This window comes from Xiphophorus couchianus, chromosome 23, assembly GCF_001444195.1.
Source record: "Xiphophorus couchianus chromosome 23, X_couchianus-1.0, whole genome shotgun sequence".
NCBI lineage: Eukaryota > Metazoa > Chordata > Actinopteri > Cyprinodontiformes > Poeciliidae > Xiphophorus > Xiphophorus couchianus.
In genome coordinates this window covers 15,312,442-15,330,628 of record NC_040250.1, presented here as the reverse complement: position 1 = coordinate 15,330,628, position 18,187 = coordinate 15,312,442, and the positions used below count along the sequence as shown (strand labels likewise).

General features: G+C 40.0%; 1 protein-coding gene across 2 annotated transcripts; it reads left to right on the top strand.

Moving 5' to 3' along the window:
• Positions 1 to 2,156: 2,156 nt before the first annotated feature.
• Positions 2,157 to 17,987, top strand: zdhhc5b (zinc finger DHHC-type palmitoyltransferase 5b). 2 transcript variants are annotated; one of them, XR_003594405.1, is made up of 12 exons: positions 2,157 to 2,297; positions 4,374 to 5,688; positions 7,759 to 7,880; positions 8,128 to 8,285; positions 9,155 to 9,327; positions 9,462 to 9,564; positions 9,679 to 9,770; positions 9,979 to 10,111; positions 10,462 to 10,570; positions 10,881 to 10,987; positions 12,903 to 13,941; positions 15,570 to 15,686. XR_003594405.1 is itself a non-coding variant. In XM_028009049.1 (12 exons), exons 2-12 carry the CDS (start codon positions 5,540 to 5,542, stop codon positions 15,673 to 15,675), a joined length of 2,187 nt encoding a protein of 728 aa, XP_027864850.1. In that variant the 5' UTR covers positions 2,157 to 2,297; positions 4,374 to 5,539; the 3' UTR covers positions 15,676 to 17,987. The 2 variants fall into 2 exon arrangements, 1 of the variants encoding a protein (XP_027864850.1); XM_028009049.1 differs by having other exon boundaries at positions 12,903 to 13,837; positions 15,570 to 17,987.
• The last annotated feature ends 200 nt before the right edge of the window (positions 17,988 to 18,187 follow it).

Here is an 18,187-nt window from a genome sequence, read left to right as displayed (position 1 = left end):
ATCTATAAATGTCTGATAGACGCACCTATCATACATCTCAACAATAAGTGTAATAACAATGACCAACACAAAACACAGCACATATTACTGTAGTATGAATTAGTCCTCAGTGTCTCTACAGTCCCATGGACTCACAAAGGTTGGTGGCCCTTGTTATAGGACTTGGTAGGGGGACACTTAAGTTTGAATGTCTGCAGTCAATATAACATCACTACAGTGGTGGTGTGGTGTATCTGACAAGTCAGATCAGGTGTAGTGTTCAGTCAGTAACTGTTGTTCAACAGGAACTTGGACTCGAGTCAGACTCGAGTCGTTAAAATCACGACTTGAGACTTGACTTGAAAAAATGCTCAAAGACTCGGACTTGACTTTGACTTTCATGCCATTGACTTGGGACTTGACTCGACTTGAAGCTGTTTACTTGAAAAGACTTGATATTTTTTACTCAAAGTCTTAAAATTTAAAACACATTATTTATAAAGTGGCGTCATTAATTAATTTCACTCATTCCGTATCAATATGCGCAGACCGTCACTATGGTTTTCCTCTCTCCTTATGTATGTATGTGTACGTAGCTGCAGCACAACCAATCAAATTAACAGGATTTGGACGTTTAAAAAAACGCGGCAAAGCTGCAGAGCTCAGGGAACGAAATACGAAATAACCGCTCGAATATGCTTCCGCGAGTAATTTCTTTTGGCTACGTAGGTTATGAACTTTCGAGTAAAAAACGAACTGCAACTTGTAAAACATGCAAGTAGAGAATATCGGATGGAGATGCCACGACGTCCAACTTTGTCCGGCATTTGAAGCTTCACAAAGATGGGTAGGTGGCGCTTTTCTTTTGCTGTAAGATAGCTGACTTTAGCTAACTTCGTGTTAGCATGTGTACTCCGGGTTAAATTGGTGATTATTTACCATAAATCCGGTCCTTCAAATGCCTCCACAAATAATGTGCACCGTGTTAGCTCAGGAAGCCGGTGGATAGTGAGCGGGGCTCCGGAACAGAAAGCAGATCCTGGACCTGAACACAGGGAACAGAGTCTCTCTGTCCCATCATGATGATGAGCCGGGTCTAGTATCATCTAAGGATGGTTGGTGTATTTGAAGACATCTACGTTGGGAAATTATATTGACAATATATTGTTTTGACAGGTCAGAGAAAAGAGGAAAAAACTGCTGTTATGGTTCTTTGTATTGTGCTGTGGAAATGTCAGCATTTGTCTTTTTTTTATTGAATATCAAGTTTAACAGAACTGGGCAATAAAGTGGTCCAATTTAAAAATGTTTTTTATACTTTGTGTTCAGCTACACGTGTTCTATCATTTGAGATAAATACATATTTTAAAACGAACAAATGGTCTATTATTTGAATTTTATGTATAATTGCAAATAAAATAAAATAAAAACGACTCGAAATGACTTGAAATTAAAGGTTCCTGACTTGAGACTTGACTCGACTTTTGCCAGTCTTTACTTGAGACTTGACTCGGACTTGAGGACAGAGACTCGAGACTTACTTGAGACTTGCAACACAGTGACTTGGTCACACCTCTGGTTTGACTGCTGTATTTTTTAAACCTACTTAACACAAACTTAATGTCATTCAGCTGTGAGGATGGAGAGAAAGAAGAGAAGATGACAGAGGAAGAATCAGAACAGACAAGGGAAGGCAACAGGTTGGTCTAACATTAGGTGGAAGTTAAGGAACATCTACTTTGTCCCAAGCAATAATTTTTAAACATTATTTTTAAAAACTTTATTAAGAAATTAGAATTAATCAGAAATTTTAATATAATGCTTTTTTGACCATATGATTTAGTGGAGGACGCCACAGAGAAGGGCTGAAGCTCAGTGATAGGCTCTGTAGAGGAGACAAGTGATAATCTCAGGTAGGAATATTTAAATTAAGAAGGCAACAAAAACCTATATACCATGATGGTTTGAATTTAATTACTGTATTTTATAAGTGGGGGATGCCGATGACGTGTTCGCATACACCTCAGGAAGTATGTGGCTACGCTCCTGTATGTATTTGTTTAAAAACATCGGGTGGTCATCTTTCATACTGTAGTTATTCCTTTACTAGTAAGAACCTATGCTGTCGCTTTTCCTGGAGGCCACGCCCCCTCTGCTTCTGATTGGCTGTTCGTCCAACCTGGGAAACGACAGGCCAGTTCCTGGATTCCGATGTCGGCCTAGAAAACGGCTAAGTAGTTTGCTGGTGGCTAACTCAAGGAGGACTAAAACGACCCACACACACCACAGGGAAGACAACTCTACACGTCGACATTAGGGTAGGTGTTTAGTTGTTGTCTTTGGTGACTGTTCGGGTAAAAGTCTCCACATTTGCCCCTCGAATCTTCAACGAAAGCTTCTCGCCGAGAAGCTAGTCAGAGAACTGACGCTAGCTCACTTCAGTAGCTGTGGTAAAAGACTGAGCAGTGTCGCAAAAAAACTTTCGAGGTTGGGTAAAAAGAGCCTGTGAGTAATTGCGATGTTTATATTGCTGTTGTTATTACTCACTTGAAATGAAACTCGAAATAATGATTGTTTAAAGGAGTAATATTTGTGTTTTTTTGTGGGTTTTTTTTTTTTTTACGAGAATCTCCGCTGGGAGCAGATTATGGGGTAACGTTAGTTGACTTCACTGAATCCTTGTGCTCGGCTGGCCTTCCTCCTTTTTCACATCTTGTTCTGTCTCATTGTTTCATACATTTTAAACATCTCCTGTGCGGTTTCAAACAAAACACCAGAAACTGGTTTCAGTTTGGGGGGAGGAGAAAAAAAAACTGGACTCATTCGGCCACTTAATGGAGCAGGCTGTAGTAGTGATATGACCGACAAAGCTGGACACGGAGATTTTAGAATTAACATCCATTATAGTCTGGGTGGGGGGGATTTGTTGTGGGTCAGATGAGATGATTAACAACAAGAGACGGTGTCTCGGCTCCAGCTCCTTATTACCACCAAGTACAGATGATTGTTGGACAGAGGGGTGTGTCTATCAGACTATCGGATTACACCATTAGCAGCGGATCTGTTTGCGGTTGGCTCACACAACACGGACAAGTTTTTCTTCTGGATATGAAATAAATGAGCATGATATGTGTGTGTGTCATAGGGGTGTTTTGCCTTTCCAGTATCGGGAGGTGTTTTCCTTTTGCCGCCTGAGGGCATTGACGTTAACAGCTGGCCGACAGCCGGCAGTTTTAACAACTTTCTGAGGAATGGTGAAAAGTACTGGAGTAGTAATTTGTGTCAGTCACACTATTGTGAAATCAGTGAAACCAATTTTCCCTACAACTAAATCAACTTTGCTAGACTGCATGGCACTGTGTAAAAGAACTTAAGCACACTTTTTCCCATAATGTTTTTTTATTTTATTTTGAGGGACGTTTTTTGTGACAGGACCAAAACAAAGTTGCATTAATATAAATTGGGAAGAAACTGTTGTTGTTATTATTTTTCTTTTCCATGCACTGTGTCGTATCCCTGCCAGAAAGTTGTAGTTTTGATCTCACCTGACCAGAGATGAGTTTCGTGGATATCTTGTGGATTTTTTTCAGCAAGTGTTTTCATCTCGTCACTCGTCCATAAAGGACAACTTTGTGGGGAGACAACTAATCGTTGTCGTTACAGTTTCCCTTCTTGCTGTGTTCCTTCACAGAACAGCTCAATTTTTACTGATTTTAAATAACTCATAAGTGGACTTAGATTTACTGATAAGATAATTTCTAAATGTATTTGGTTGTATTTTAATTGGGGATAAGGAGTAGATGGGGATGAATAAGAATTCATGACACCCTTTTCATATTTTTATGAGTAAAAGTATTGAAACTACGTATCCAGTTAACACAACACAAATATGCACTACTTTGGTTTTTTCTGTCACATGAACTCATGAAAGTCTGTGGCTGTAATGTGAGAAAAAGTGGATAAGTTTGAGGGATCTGAATACTTTGCAAACCACTGTCCATTCCTACCATACCGTAGAGTTTAATACATCAATTATTTGTATTTTATAGTCATATTGGATAGTTTATCAATATTTAATGGTACAGGTCCTCGGTGATAAAACAAGGTAAAGAAAATATTTGTACTGTTTTTCAAACATTCTGGGAATAATGTCTTATTATTTCCATGCTTAATATGTAGTAAGATTGGGAAAAGTCTGAAAACTGGAAAACGACTCCAAAACATAAATTCAGGAATGCAAGTCAAGCAGTTTTTGTGCAGTCCTACCAGCAAACAGCATGAGCTAATTTACTATTTGTTAAAACTCAGATTATTTGGATAATTTGTGTTTTGCTTTTTATGTTGATAGTTGATAGTTGATAGTTTTCTAATGTTTTGCATTCATGTTGTTTCAGGTACCTCCAGCAGTTAATTCACAGCACCAGGGCATGAAGAAGGACCTGGAACCAATGAAAAGAAGAGGGCTGGCATGTGTCCATCTACATGATGCCCAAGCCGTGTGTGACTTTCCTTAAGGGATGCAGAATGAGAGAGGAGAGCGTTCTGCAGAGAAGCTGGAGGTGGGAAAGGTTCCTGCTACACCCATCCCAAAGCAAGCACAGTGGCACCTTGCTGAGCACCATTGGGCTTCTTTATGGAATGAGTTGATTCTGTCATTGTATCAGCAGACCAAGTGAAAACTGAAACAGACTCTTCTTGGATGATATTTTTTTACCTTTTTAAAAGCCTTTAAACACAAGGACATTAACTGGTTAACACTTTTTTGACAACTTAAAAAAAACCCATCTGGACTTTTGTTTTGAAGCTTCCCACACCTGGCTTAAAATTAAATTTGTTTCAGCTGGTTCTTCCTCCTGACTGAGTTTGAAATGCCAGAAGTGTCCCTCCTGCCACCATCCTCAGTTTCTTCCACCCACCCAGTGCCTAAATAAGCTCTCTTGGGAAGAAGTCATCAGCAGCTGCTGTGTTCAATCCTCTCTACTTGTTCTCCTCCACGTGCTTCTGCTCTCTGTCTGATGGACTACCTCTTTCATTTTGTTTTCTTTTTATACTGTTATCCTCTGATAATCAAAACTCAAGCACAGCGACACAAATTTAACTAAACACTGCACCGGTTTCGGTTTTGTGCTTGAGTTTTTGCCCTATTTTCATATATGCACAGCAGTGTTTATATTGTTGCGTTATTGCACCAAATACAGATACATTAAGCCATACTCAGTAATATTTATGAATTGCATACATATATTTTTGTATTATTTTGCTCTTGTATAGAAATTAAATGTATGCATTCAAATTAATTATCTACAAGAAGCTGTGCACAACCAAGTTTTGTGTGTTGCTGTTTTGAAAACGGTTTTATATCTCAGTCAGGAGACATTGGAAGTGTGCACACGGAGAATCCCTCATGTTTCCACTCAATTTCTGCTTTGCATAGATTTGTAGCCATGGCCCTGCCTCTTAAACACCTACATCATCATTTTGACCTGTAACCTCCCCTTTACAGTAGGTAGACAGTCGATATCTACCTCGCTCTCTTCTTCCTCCCCTTTCTCCGTCACTGATGCCCAGTTTCAGTGGTGGGGTGGTTGGGGGAGGGGTAGGGGGCCCAGCTTCTGCTCCTCCCCGTCCGTTTCGCCCCAGCCGATATGTGCCGGTGTCTGCAGCCATAACTTTCCTGGTTGGGTCCACGACTCTCTTCTTTTGTTTCACGTGAGTATTTGATTTTTTACTTATAAAAACTGTTGTAATTTAAAAAAAAGATTAATCAGGTTTATGTCAATTAGGCCTGTCACAATAACCAATTTTGCTGGACGATGAGTTGTTCCAGAAGTTATTGAGATAAACGATAATACTGTTGTTTTGAGTAACATAATGGTAATGGCAAATTAATAATGCAAGAGCACATTCTAAAAAATCAGTAAACTTTAAATTCTAATGAACATTTAACACTGGAACTGGAAGACATTTTAAATATCCAAAATAAATTAACAAAACGAAAAATAAAATGAATTTTGAAGTCTTTGTAAATTGTCCTTCAAAAAAAGGGCTAGTTGAGCCCAAAGCACCAAACTCAAGACTTTTGTCATCCAATTTTTGGTAGAAAAAAAAAAAGAGAAACTATAAATTATGCCAATGGAAATTGAGCTTGTTTTAATTTATCATGTGATTAATTGATTTATTGATTATTGTGACAGGCCTGATGTTAATGCATTGAAATATCGAAGTACAATTACTTGGATAACTACAAGTACATCTCAGTATATTAAAATATAATTTTGAAGTGAATTTATTTATTAAGTCAAATCATAAAGTAATACTCCTGCTGTATAGATTAATTACATCATAGGGTGCTATTTTTCAAGCATTTATTTCTTTCGATTTACATGAGCATGGCTAAAAGTTCATGGAAACCAATATAAATTGGTCTTTGCACTCCATTCTTGGTCAGGCCTCCTTTTGGATGGACCGGTTCCTCTGCTGATGTGTTTTAAATACCGTACAACTTTCAGCTCATTTGCCATGTTGAGTTTAACGTCTGTCTTTTTCCTCTTGACGATGCCTCATAGCTTTGATAGCTGCTCAGTCATGAAACCAAGTATTAGTGGTGTTGGTAATTGTCAAGTCTTTCATAAAGCTTTACAACTGAGGGAAGCATGAACTGCTCTGACACATCCAGTGAGATGCTGTGCTGGTTTTTGACTTAATAAAACATGGTGGACCAACACCATTGTGGGACACCTCAAATTATCTCTGACTGTGGACACTTCCCACTGAACCTCAAACATTGTTGATTCATGCCTCTCAACTTTTCCTCCAGACTCTGGGACGTTGAAATGCAACATTTATTTTGATCTGTAAAGAGGAGTTTGGACCACCGAATAGCAATTGAGGCTTTTTTTTTTTTAACCCACATAAAACTCTTCTGTCAGTTTTTTCTCATTTAGGAGTTTCAAACACAAGGAGTGAATAATTGTATGCTGTGTCCTACATTTATCTGTATTTTGGCTCTTGAATCACTTGCTGCAGCCACAATCCACACCTTTTTAATCTCCCTTGAACTCTTCAGTCTGCCTTACTTCACAATCCTTTCAATACTCTATTTATCCCTACTATTTTCCCTACCACATGTTTTTCTTTCACTCAACTTTTCCTTTATATGATTGGTTACCTCTCTATGTTAACGGCCTTCTGTAGCAATGACTTTATGTGGCAGAACATCTGTTTAGTCGAGTCTTCCCCACGATTGTGTAAGCTACAATTGATCATAGCATAATATTCTGAATTCAAAATCATCATTTTTGTTTTTTAATTTAGTTTTTCTGGGATAAATTAAAATAAATGATTGAAATATAACACTGTTTCATGAATCCCTGTATGACTTTCAGTTTCTGTATTGAATTACTCAAATAAATTTTCAAAGATACTCCTTCGTTAAGATGCCCCTGTATCTGAAACTCATCATGTAGGATTAAAAGTTACTGTTTTTGTGGTTTGTAACTTTCATTTATTCAGAGAGAGAATTGACAGACCACTATAGCCATCTGTTCATTGACACTCCCACGGTTTCACACTGTCACACCTCTGAGCTCTGCATGCAGTATAAATTTAGTCTCTCTGCAGTCTCAGTGGAGGTGTTTGGGAGTTAAATTGCCTTTCTCAAAGATTCCTCATCAGGTGCTGATGGGGTGTGAAAAGAGCATTTTCTGTCTTTATGACAATCTAGAAATCTGAATATATTTGAGCAACATGTTCCTTTTTTTCCCTGAATGTTTTCTCCAGGTCCCCATGTTTATCGGAGGAAATCTCCGGTATAATTCCCATCTACATTGCTGTAATCTTCCTTTTCACACTTGCCAACTTTTGCATGGCTACATTCATGGATCCTGGAGTCTTCCCCAGAGGTAAGGATGTGGCAGCAAGTGTGTGCACACATGCAAATGCTGCAATACTTTCACAGCATGATGCACAACATAAGTCATTACAAATGTTGCTGTGACTCACTGGAGCAGCATGATTTGGAGCCGGAGTCGGCAGTTCTGGTCTTCAGCGGCCTCTGTCCTTTCAACTTCAGACGTTTTGCTGCTGAGCACGCCTTCATTTAAACAAATGTTGTGCTTACAGTTTGTTTTGCATGTTTTGTATTTGCAGCCGAGGAAGACGAGGACAAAGAGGACGATTTCCGTGCTCCTCTCTATAAGACGGTTGAGATCCGAAGCATCCAGGTGCGAATGAAGTGGTGCTCAACCTGCCGCTTTTACCGCCCGCCGCGCTGCTCACACTGCTCTGTCTGTGACAACTGTGTGGAGGTATGCACACCAACACATGTTGACGTAAAGACATTCACCCAACTTATGGAAAATGTTTGGCTCTTTAAATAAGATTGCACTTTTGGTTTCACTTTTAAATTTGGCATTTGTTTATCTCTTTCTCTTTAGTCAAGCTGCCACACACACTAGTTTCTTAAAGAAGTACAGAACGCAAAGTTGTGCATTATTGTGGAAGAAGAAAAAACTGCAAACAATTCGGACCTGCATAAATATTCGGTCCCTTTGGAGTGAATGCTTTGTAGATATTTGCTGTGACCAAAGCTGACTACCCTTGTCTGCATTTTGCATTGGGTTACATTTGAAGGCAAACGGGATTTATTTAGGTGTATCAGAATCAGAGGGACCTAATATAAAAATATACCACACTTTTTAGATTTTTGTGGTTGTAAAGAAAACATAAAATTCCAAGAAAATTTGTCCATTGTCTAAAACCGGTTATTGTTGTCTGGTTGGCGGAAGTGCTGCCTGTCTCCAGCAGTCATTGGGTGAAAGGTGAAATTGGTTCACCCTGGACAGGTCGCTAGTCAATAATCAAGCAATACAGAGTCACATTAAAAACAACCATTCACACTCCACTCCCAATAAAACACAAAACATAAAGGGGTGCAGGTACCTTCGCAAGGCGTTGCATACATGTCACTCAAAGTAATTTGTGTATTAATTTTGATATTAAATCCCCATTTCACTGCTGGTTTTTATAAACTCCAGATATCTGTCATGTTCTTGATGGTTAATGTGAGAAGTGGAGGCTGAGCGTGTCTATAACGTCATTACTGCCCTTGTTTTGTATACTCTTTCCTTTTAAGCTGTATATTTACTTTGAATTTTATCTTTTTTTTCTCTCCCAGGATTTTGACCACCATTGTCCCTGGGTGAACAACTGTATTGGCCGAAGGAATTATCGCTATTTCTTCCTGTTTTTACTGTCTTTAACCACCCACATCATGGACGTGTTTGGCTTCGGCTTGGTTTACATCCTGCGGCACTCCCAGGAGCTCGACACGCCGCATGCTGCTGTTACGTATCCTTTAAATGGGGACTTTGAAGCCATAAAAGTGCAGAATGAGGCTATTTTATTTACTTTTAATGTATTTTCTTCTTCTTTTTGGTTAATTTCTCTGCATTTCTAAAAATCTCCTTAACCCCTTTTACCAGTATGGCAGTGATGTGTGTTGCTGGTCTGTTTTTTGTCCCAGTTGCTGGCCTGACTGGGTTCCACGTAGTGTTGGTGGCTCGTGGTAGGACCACTAATGAACAGGTACAAGGAAGTGCTTAGTGTGCATCTTTTCCTCTCCCTGACATGTATTTACTTTTTTCCTTCAAACATTTGAAATCCACCTGAGCAGGTACATGCGTTTCTTTCCCACTGCAGGTGACGGGGAAGTTCAGAGGAGGTGTTAACCCTTTCACCAAGGGTTGCTGGAGGAATATTTCACATGTTCTCTGCAGCCCGCTGGCACCAAGGTCAGCACTTTTCCTCGTATTTTCCTCGTTCACTTCCTGGCTTCAAGTCTGTTTTTCACTCTTCCATTCTCTGCATCCATTTTCAATCCTTTTTTTTGTTTTTAACTCTGTTTAGTTTCTGAAATATGAGTGTGGAAATTGCCTTTGAACACCTTTTGCAGCATAATTTCTAATAAATGATGCTTAAATATCTGTGTGTGTGTTATAGGTACATGGGCCGGTGGTGGAACCGTCAGACAGTGGAAGTACAACCACCGTTTCTTAGACCGTCTCTTACTGAGGCTCAGTTAGAAGCTAAGGTTCTGGACAACGGGATCCAGAATGACCGACACAGCAGCAGGGTGAGTCATGCTCGCGTTGGCTTTCCTAAACACACAGCTAATATTTTTTAAGATGTGTTTTTATGAGACAGAAAATCACACTGTAAGCACGCAGGCCTGCTGCTCTTACATTTTGTGTTTGAAAAACACTTTGTTTTTTTCCTTCCCATTTTAGTGAAAGCAAATATTATCAGTCAGACCTGACTTGACAGACCTTTTAGACATTTCAAAGAGAAATCTTGTATTAGACACTAGACCAGGAGTTTATACTTTCAGAAGTTTTTAAGGATGTGGCAGCCTCATCACTGTGTTTTTTATTTACTTCTCTTATCAGATTATGCGCCTCTAACAACTAACTGTGTTTTCTCCAGTCTAAGAGCAGTCTGGATCAGATGGAGAGCCAGTCAGCTGACATAGAGCCTCCGCCTCCTCCGAAGCCGGATTTTCGTTACCCTGGTCTACCCCGTGCCGACACAGAAGGTTGGAGGCAAATTCCTTTCAGACATTTGAGGGAATTTCTTTTCTTTTTTTCTGCTTAGCATGGAGGAATGTAGAGGAATACCACTTGAAACCTCACCTGCACAGCTAATGTTCAGTGCACTGAAATTGTTTGCCGTGATTCTGGCCCTGAAAGTACATACGAGAGAATATCTACAGAGATATAAATCACCAGATGTGTGTAAAAGGAAAAGTTAACAATAAAATGTTGCAAAGATTCTTTAGGATAAATGTGTTTTCTAATCTTTCCTGCAACTCCTTTAAGTGTCACTTTTGCTTCCTTGTGTTGCAGCGAGCAGCTTGTTGTCAGAGGCTCCACCTACGCCGTCGATGTACAAGTACCGACCAGCCTATAGCAGCCCAGGGAAGAATCACACTGGTGTCACACATCCAAACAAGGTACATTTAAATGCTCAAAGCAGTGATGTAGGTTATTCACAGCATGCCATGTAAGTACTGCAACTACTGTATATGCTGGGAAGGAAACTAGGGGGGAAGTTCTTGATATGGTATTTTAAATAGAAACAAACATGTTAAAATTTATCAGAAAGCTAATTTTCCAGTTTTCAGCTGGTTGCATGAGAAGGAAACCAGTAGAGCAGAAAATGCGCTATCCTGTTTAAGTGTCAAGTGGTGTGGAGGCAGTTGTGTCCACCTTCTGCTTTCATTTGTAAAATAAATGCCCTTCTTTTTGTTTTTACTTGAAATTGATCAGTGGCCATCGGTTGAGCAGTAAGTCTCGGTGTGTGTGTGTGTCCCCCTGGTTGTCTGTGTGTTTGACTGGATCTACCCTCTCCCTTCAGACTGCATTGACTGGAATGTGCAGTTCATCTTTCATATGTATTTGCATTTCCATTTATGTGTTTGCACACGGAGTCTCAAACCAGTCAATGTTTCTACTTCAGTAGTGTGATGATGGAGTAGAGCACCAGTTAAGCATCCAATGCTCCCCACCACTCTTTTGTCTTTTTACAATCTGTGCAAAGTCTCTTTACAGGTACATCTCAATAAATTATGATATCATTAAAAGTTTAACTTGCAATTGTAATAAAACATTTTTTTTAAAGTGCAGCTCATATTTTTGTTATACACAGAGTGATAATTTTTGTTCATTTTGATGATCGTGGCTTTCAGCTAATTATGTAGCTGAAAGGCAATTCAGTTTATTATATGTAATTACGCTTTGTCAGAGCTCATTTTGAATAAACTACAGTTATTTGTAAATGGCCTCAAAACTACTTTATTGCAATAATTTTTGGGATGATTTATAACCCAGCAAAATTTGTTGTTGTGATACAGGCCTACACGTGTTAGTCCAGGAATTGCAACAGTTGTTGTTCAATTCCCTGAAAACGGCGGCTGTGGGTATGGCTTCTTAAGAAGTGACTCTAGTTACCGTCTATGCCTTAAATTTTTAAATTACCTTTGATTTATAATCTTCCCCAGACTGCTGTTATCACAATTTTTAAACTACTCTTGGTTCTTCCACTCAACCTTCTATCAATGTCTTGGATATAGCAATTTTTTCAACCACACTCTTTTGTGGTTTACACCTATTGTGCAGAGTCTGTTGGACAGCTGTCAAGTCAACAATCTCCCTTATGACTGTATGAACCATAATCTAACATTTCTATAGAGAAATGATTGCTTCCTGGAGGCGAGGACTCTGAAGTTTATCCAGTGGCTAACGTTTGTCCAAGACATATTTAATGTGGCAGTTTGATGCTTGCAGAAATTGCCTGCACTGTAAACAACCATCCTCCACAGCGAAGAGAGAAGTGCTGATCCGAACCAGGCGGCTGTTGATGTTAATTCAATATTTGGAAGCGTGGGTGACGTGGACTGAACGGTGTCTTTCACTTCCTCTGCTGCCATTGCTAAAACGAGTTCTAAAGCAGCGCATAAAATCAACATCATTCACAAAATCTCTTTCGCTGATTGGTCCGGTCAAAAATTCTACTGAAGGGAATCCCCTTTAATGGGAGAAATCCAGATGGAGCAGTGAAGTGAGATTTGAATTTTGTAGGAATGCAATGACCAAGCTAGCTGTGAGCCACCAAATTCAAAATGATCAGAAATGATGTACATAATTACCCTGGAATACATCACTCTCTGTGAAATGACTATATTATATTCTTGTTTTTTGGTTAAATTACTGAAATTACCTGCTCTTTAAATTTATTGAGATGTACCTGTACTTTCTTTATTCTTTCTGAGCTTAGATGGAATTTTCATCATTCTGCCCCCTGTCATTTCTTCCTCGCTTCTCTCCCTCTCTGCCTGTGGTCTTTTTCTCCTCCTCTCCTCTCCTCAGATGACCCGCGGGGAGAGTCTTGACTCCCCTTCGCCCTCCATCCTTCAGTCCAGTCGCCAGCCTAGCTACCGCTCGGAGCCCAGCAGCCTGGATGGGGCCACAGTGGTGGGAAGAGGTGTAGGGGTGCGCAGAGGGGGAGGGGACAGGGGTGAGGGCCCTGGGGGCCCTGGCGGGATGGCTGGTGTGGTGTCAGGGGGCGTGTCGGGTTACTCCCTGGCTGGGCGCTCCTACACCTCCTACCCATCTTCGCTGGTTCTGTCCACGGGCGGCTCGCACTCGTCCAGCCTGCGCTCGGCTCAGACTGTTCATAACCCGCTGGTCACTCTCCAATCGGAGGGCACCACAGACACCAGCTACAAAAGCCTAGCCAATCAGACGCCTCGGAATGGCAGCTTGTCCTACGACAGCCTCCTGACGCCATCCGAGAGCCCGGAGTTTGAGTCCGCCGCCCATGAGCTGTCGCCACAGAAGCCTCACGTTCCCTTCCTGTCGACGACGGGAGGCGGGCGACCCGGGGTGGTGCCGCCCGGCGGCCCTCTGCAGGGCTACACGTCGCCCTTCCTCTCAGCTCAGATCGCTCAGCAGAGGGAGGGGCAGCTGCTCCAGGGCTCTACCACTTTCTCCTCCCCCCATAGGGCCTACCTGCGTGCTGTCAGCCCACCCCCGTCCTCCTCCCCCGGGGCTCCTGAAGCCCGCCACCTGCTCCATCACAACCAGGACCTGACTTCCCGCATCCCCCGCAACCCTTCCTCCTCGTCCTCTTCCCCCGGGGCTCGCTCACTAGACCCCCCTGTATCCCCACCGCCCCGTGGCCTCTCCCTCACCAAGTCCCCGGTTCACATAGGGGAGACGGGGTCTCAGCACAAGCCCCGTCCTGTGGGGGCGGGCGCTGTGCTGGGGGGTGGAGGATTTGGAGGAGGGCAACAGGCTCCACAGTGAGTAGTGATCCGTCACCAGAGTCGTCAGCCTGCCACTCTTCCTTTCTCTACTGTTTTTCTTTCCCGGTTTGTGTCAGCCTGTCTCTTCCTTCCTGATCTGTGTGAGTCTTCCTTCTCCTCCTACCTAGTTTACATTCAGTGCGTAATTATTGTAACTGATTGGGTGTGTTTTCGGAAACATGATTTTCTTTCAGTAGTTGGAATCTGTAGTTTGACATTTGAAGCATGCCAGTATCTTTTGTTGATCTCACAGCATGTGTTGTTCTACTGGTTTCTTTTCCTGTCCTGTGGTCCATTGGGACGTTCTGTTCTCACAAAATACGCCGTGCCTTGCAAAAGACGTCACACGCCTTGAACGTTCTCACACGTGATCATGTTACAACTTCAGTGTATTTTATCACGATTCTAATTGATAGACCATCACACAGCCATGTACAACTGTGAAGTGTTAGAAAATCGACACATGGTTTTCAACATTTTTACAAATAAAAATCTGAAAAGTGTGGCATGCATCTGTTTTTACCCCATTTGAGTCAATATTTTGTAGAACCACCTTCCGCTGCAAATACGTTTGATTATTTCTATCCTTTTCGCCTGATAAAAACATCTCAAATCTGAGTTTCTCTGAGCATTCATTTTTAAGCCTGGCAACAAATCATCATTTTACTTTATTTTTGGATTATGACTGGGCCATTCTAACATACAAATATATTTTAATCCAAATTTTGTAGCTATGTTTACGGTGGTTGTCATACTGGAAAGTGAACGTCGGTGTGTCTCAAGTCATTTATCTCTACCAGTTTATCTCTATCAGACTTCCCATCACCTCTAATCATCTTCCCTCTCCAAGGCTGACAAAAGCGTTACTGCAGCAAGAACCCCAGACTTACTGTGAGCCATCTTGGCTGCATCTCTGATTATTGCTCTTCCTGCCCGGCCTGATGGATTTGCATGTTTGGAACTAGGGATTAGGGCTGGGCGATAAATCGATTTTTATCAATTAATCAAATTTTCTGTTATTGAAGATTTAAATTTTGGACAATCTGGATTTTATTTTCACCAATGCACTTCTTGGGTTTCCAGAGTGATGTTAACCCACTGAAGAACGGCCATCTTGTTTTGCAGCTTCTATTTATTTCACCTTTGAATTCAAGTCAACTCACATAAGGAATTATTAAAACAAAAACCAGTTTCTATGATATTTCCTGTCATTTTTTTTTCTTAAGGAAAAGGGTAAGAAAAAGAAATCAATTGAAATTAGAAACTGAAATTCATATAAAAACAAATCAGATTTCATTTTTAAGTCATATCTTCCAGCCCCAGTAGGAATATCATTTAATAACAACTTGACTTTAAACGTCTCCCTGACTTGGCTGCTGTTTGTTACTTAATGTTCTCTAACAAACTGAAGAGCTGATTTTATTAGTTTAAATTACACACAGGTGGACTGTATTTACGAATTAGATTATAGGGTTACAGGAAACAGACTAAAAGTACATGAATACATGTTGGTCTGTTACTTAAAATCTCATTAAAATACATTAAAGTTTGTGAATTTCATGGGGTTTAAATACTTTTGCAAGGTATTTTTGATTATCACGTGTGTTATAATTGGTTTGGTGGAGCAACATTTTCTGTTTGAATGTTTTGTGAATTCATAAGCCAAACTTCTCACCTCTTTCTTTCTCCTCTCTTTTCAACCTTCGCCTCTGAATGAACATCCAATCAGATCCACCTCTCGCCCAGCCTTGGCCAATCACACCACATCCAAACCGGTGGGTGGGGTGAAGAAGGTAACCGGCGTTGGAGGGACCACGTACGAGATATCGGTTTGAGTGACGACAGTCCCGAGTGATCTGTGACGAGGATGGGGGATAAAAAAAAAGTCACATCTTGCACTTGCCTCTTAACCGTAGCTGGAGATTATTCATGACTGAACGCCTCTGAGGAACGGTTCTTCTGCTGTGGACTCCAGGAAATGGCTTGTCTGGTACTTGTTTTATCTTTGTAATGGCACGGGCCAATCTTCTCCGCCTTTCAGGTTTGAACAAAGAGAAACCGGGGACGCTGATTCATCTCTCGCTGGATCAGCTCTCTCCATTTTTGCCACTTTGTGAGCCATAGACTGATGTGACTGTCATTACGACTGGGTACAGATATGTCTATCAAACACGCATACCTATTCCATGATCTGTTATGTTGCTTTGCTACCTTAAGACAAAGTATTGACAAAAGTGTCCAACACATTTTAAGGAAAGCTGACGTTAAATTTTAAAAGGAATTGACCAAAAGAAACATCTGTACGGACCACACATAGATGGATGAGTCCAAGCTATAACAGTATCATTTAAGTTTTGTATTTTTTTTTTTAACATCATTTTATATAAATGTAAAAAAAATCAGATTATTATAGAGTGAAAATGTCAGATATTGAAGATAATGGTGGCAGATGTACTGTATGTAATTAATCATGAAAGCTATGTCAGATCAGTTGCCTGTTTCCTTTTTTGTGACTTCTTTATATTTGATGGCTGCATCAGCCACCTGCAAGCTCTTATTGGAGTTTTTTTTTTTTTTGACATCCAAAGATGGAGATGATCCTTGCCGGACACCAGGTGTGGCAAATAATCAAAATTATTTTTTAAGAAAGCCACAAAGAAATTTTCATCCCCCCCAGTCGCAGCACAAGCATCGTTGTGGAATGTACGCTTGTAATGTTTATGCTAGAAGCATTATGCAAAATCTGTCTGTAGCTTTAAGATCGTCGTATGTCTTTATAGTGTTTTTGTTTTATTTCATTTTCCCTTTTCTGTAAATTGTCAATTAGTTTTGAATGCTAGCGACCATATATATTTTTTTTACGGATGTTTAGCCAAATAGTGGGCAGAAAGGGAAGGGCTTATTTATTTCACCAGACAGAATAATCTGCACTAATTAAATCAGTTTCAGCAGAATAGTCTGAACATCTTTATATTAAAATGTTTATGCAAGATGCCACTAACTGGAGCAAAGAGAGACTGACTTGCTTTTTTTTTGTTTGTTTTTTATTTGATTGAATATTCATAGTGATTAGGCATGGGCTGGTCTGAGGTTCTAACATTGTAACATAAGGTACAGGTTTCACAGTTTTACTACTTCAAACAGATATATACAATTTGATATTATTTGTTTTATTTTAAACGGAAAAACAATCATTTTAATTGTTTTGATCTTAATACACACCTAACTCACAAATTATTCATACCACTGGCAGATTTAAATTGAAAATTATTTTTGTTTGACTTGAAACATTTGTTTCTGATATGAAATGAGACCGTCTAATCTAAAAAAAAATATATATATATATTAATGAAAAATAAGCAGTGTTTATTCACATCATAAAAATGGCATGTCAAAAATTACAAAAGTATTTCTTAAACCATACAATTTTTATTCAGCTTTTTGTATGTTTTCAGTAGTATTTTGGTGATTAATCTCCAGTAATGTGCCTAAGTCATTGAGGTTGGAATTTTCCAAAAAAATATTATTTACATTCAACAGAAACATGCTGCTAAAATTAATACACTTTAAGGTTTAAGGGTTTGATTAAACTGCCTCTCAATTAAGTATTTGTCCTCTAGTAAATTAGCATTTTGTGTAGAATATAATTAGTTTTTAACCTTTCTTCCCTTCATAGAGTAACACTCAGTCTAACAAGCTAATCTAAATTATTCAGGCTGTCTGCTCAGGTAGCTAGCCTGCAGTCAGCTGCTTCAAAGATGCTCTGCTCTGAGCTCTGTAGTTTTTGGTTTCCTTAAAAGCATGCAACATTTCATGTTTAAGAATGTACATGTCTCTAAACAGTGACATGCATTTTTCCTAGAATTTGGGAAATATTGTATAGCCATCTTTCAGCCAGCTGACCATCCTTCTAATGCACAGCAATAGATGGATGACTTGATAAAAATGAAAGAATTTGACCAGTTTTAAGGCAGTAGCTGTTTAAGACATTGGTTTACCTTCATAAAGTCGACCAGCCCATGCCTAATGGTGACTCCAGTTTGAAAAGTGACTTTGATCTCATTGATTGGCTCATTAATTTTTTTTTACTTTTGCCACGTTCAAGAAAAAAAAAAAAATAGATGAAGGGAGATGTGTTTGTCGTTCTGGTTTGGGCATCACAGAGTTTTTAATTTATTAAATTGTTTTCTGTTCCAGGCCCATAGTAGTGTTTGGAGTAGAATGTCGAAGCGGTGTGAATGTGCCACATGTTTAGGAGGGAAATGAACGCTTTAATCACATGAGTATGAACTGACCCAAACAACTGTGTTGTGAGTTTCCAACCCAACCAGGCTACATCTTTAGTGT

Excerpts from the sequence above, each read along its gene's own strand:
- zdhhc5b (XM_028009049.1), top strand. The coding sequence starts at position 5,540 with ATGCCCAGTTTCAGTGGTGGGGTGGTTGGGGGAGGGGTAGGGGGCCCA. Across the intron at positions 9,565-9,678 it reads GTAGGACCACTAATGAACAG|GTGACGGGGAAGTTCAGAGG; the intron begins GTACAAGGAAGT and ends TTCCCACTGCAG. Across the intron at positions 10,112-10,461 it reads ATGACCGACACAGCAGCAGG|TCTAAGAGCAGTCTGGATCA; the intron begins GTGAGTCATGCT and ends TGTTTTCTCCAG.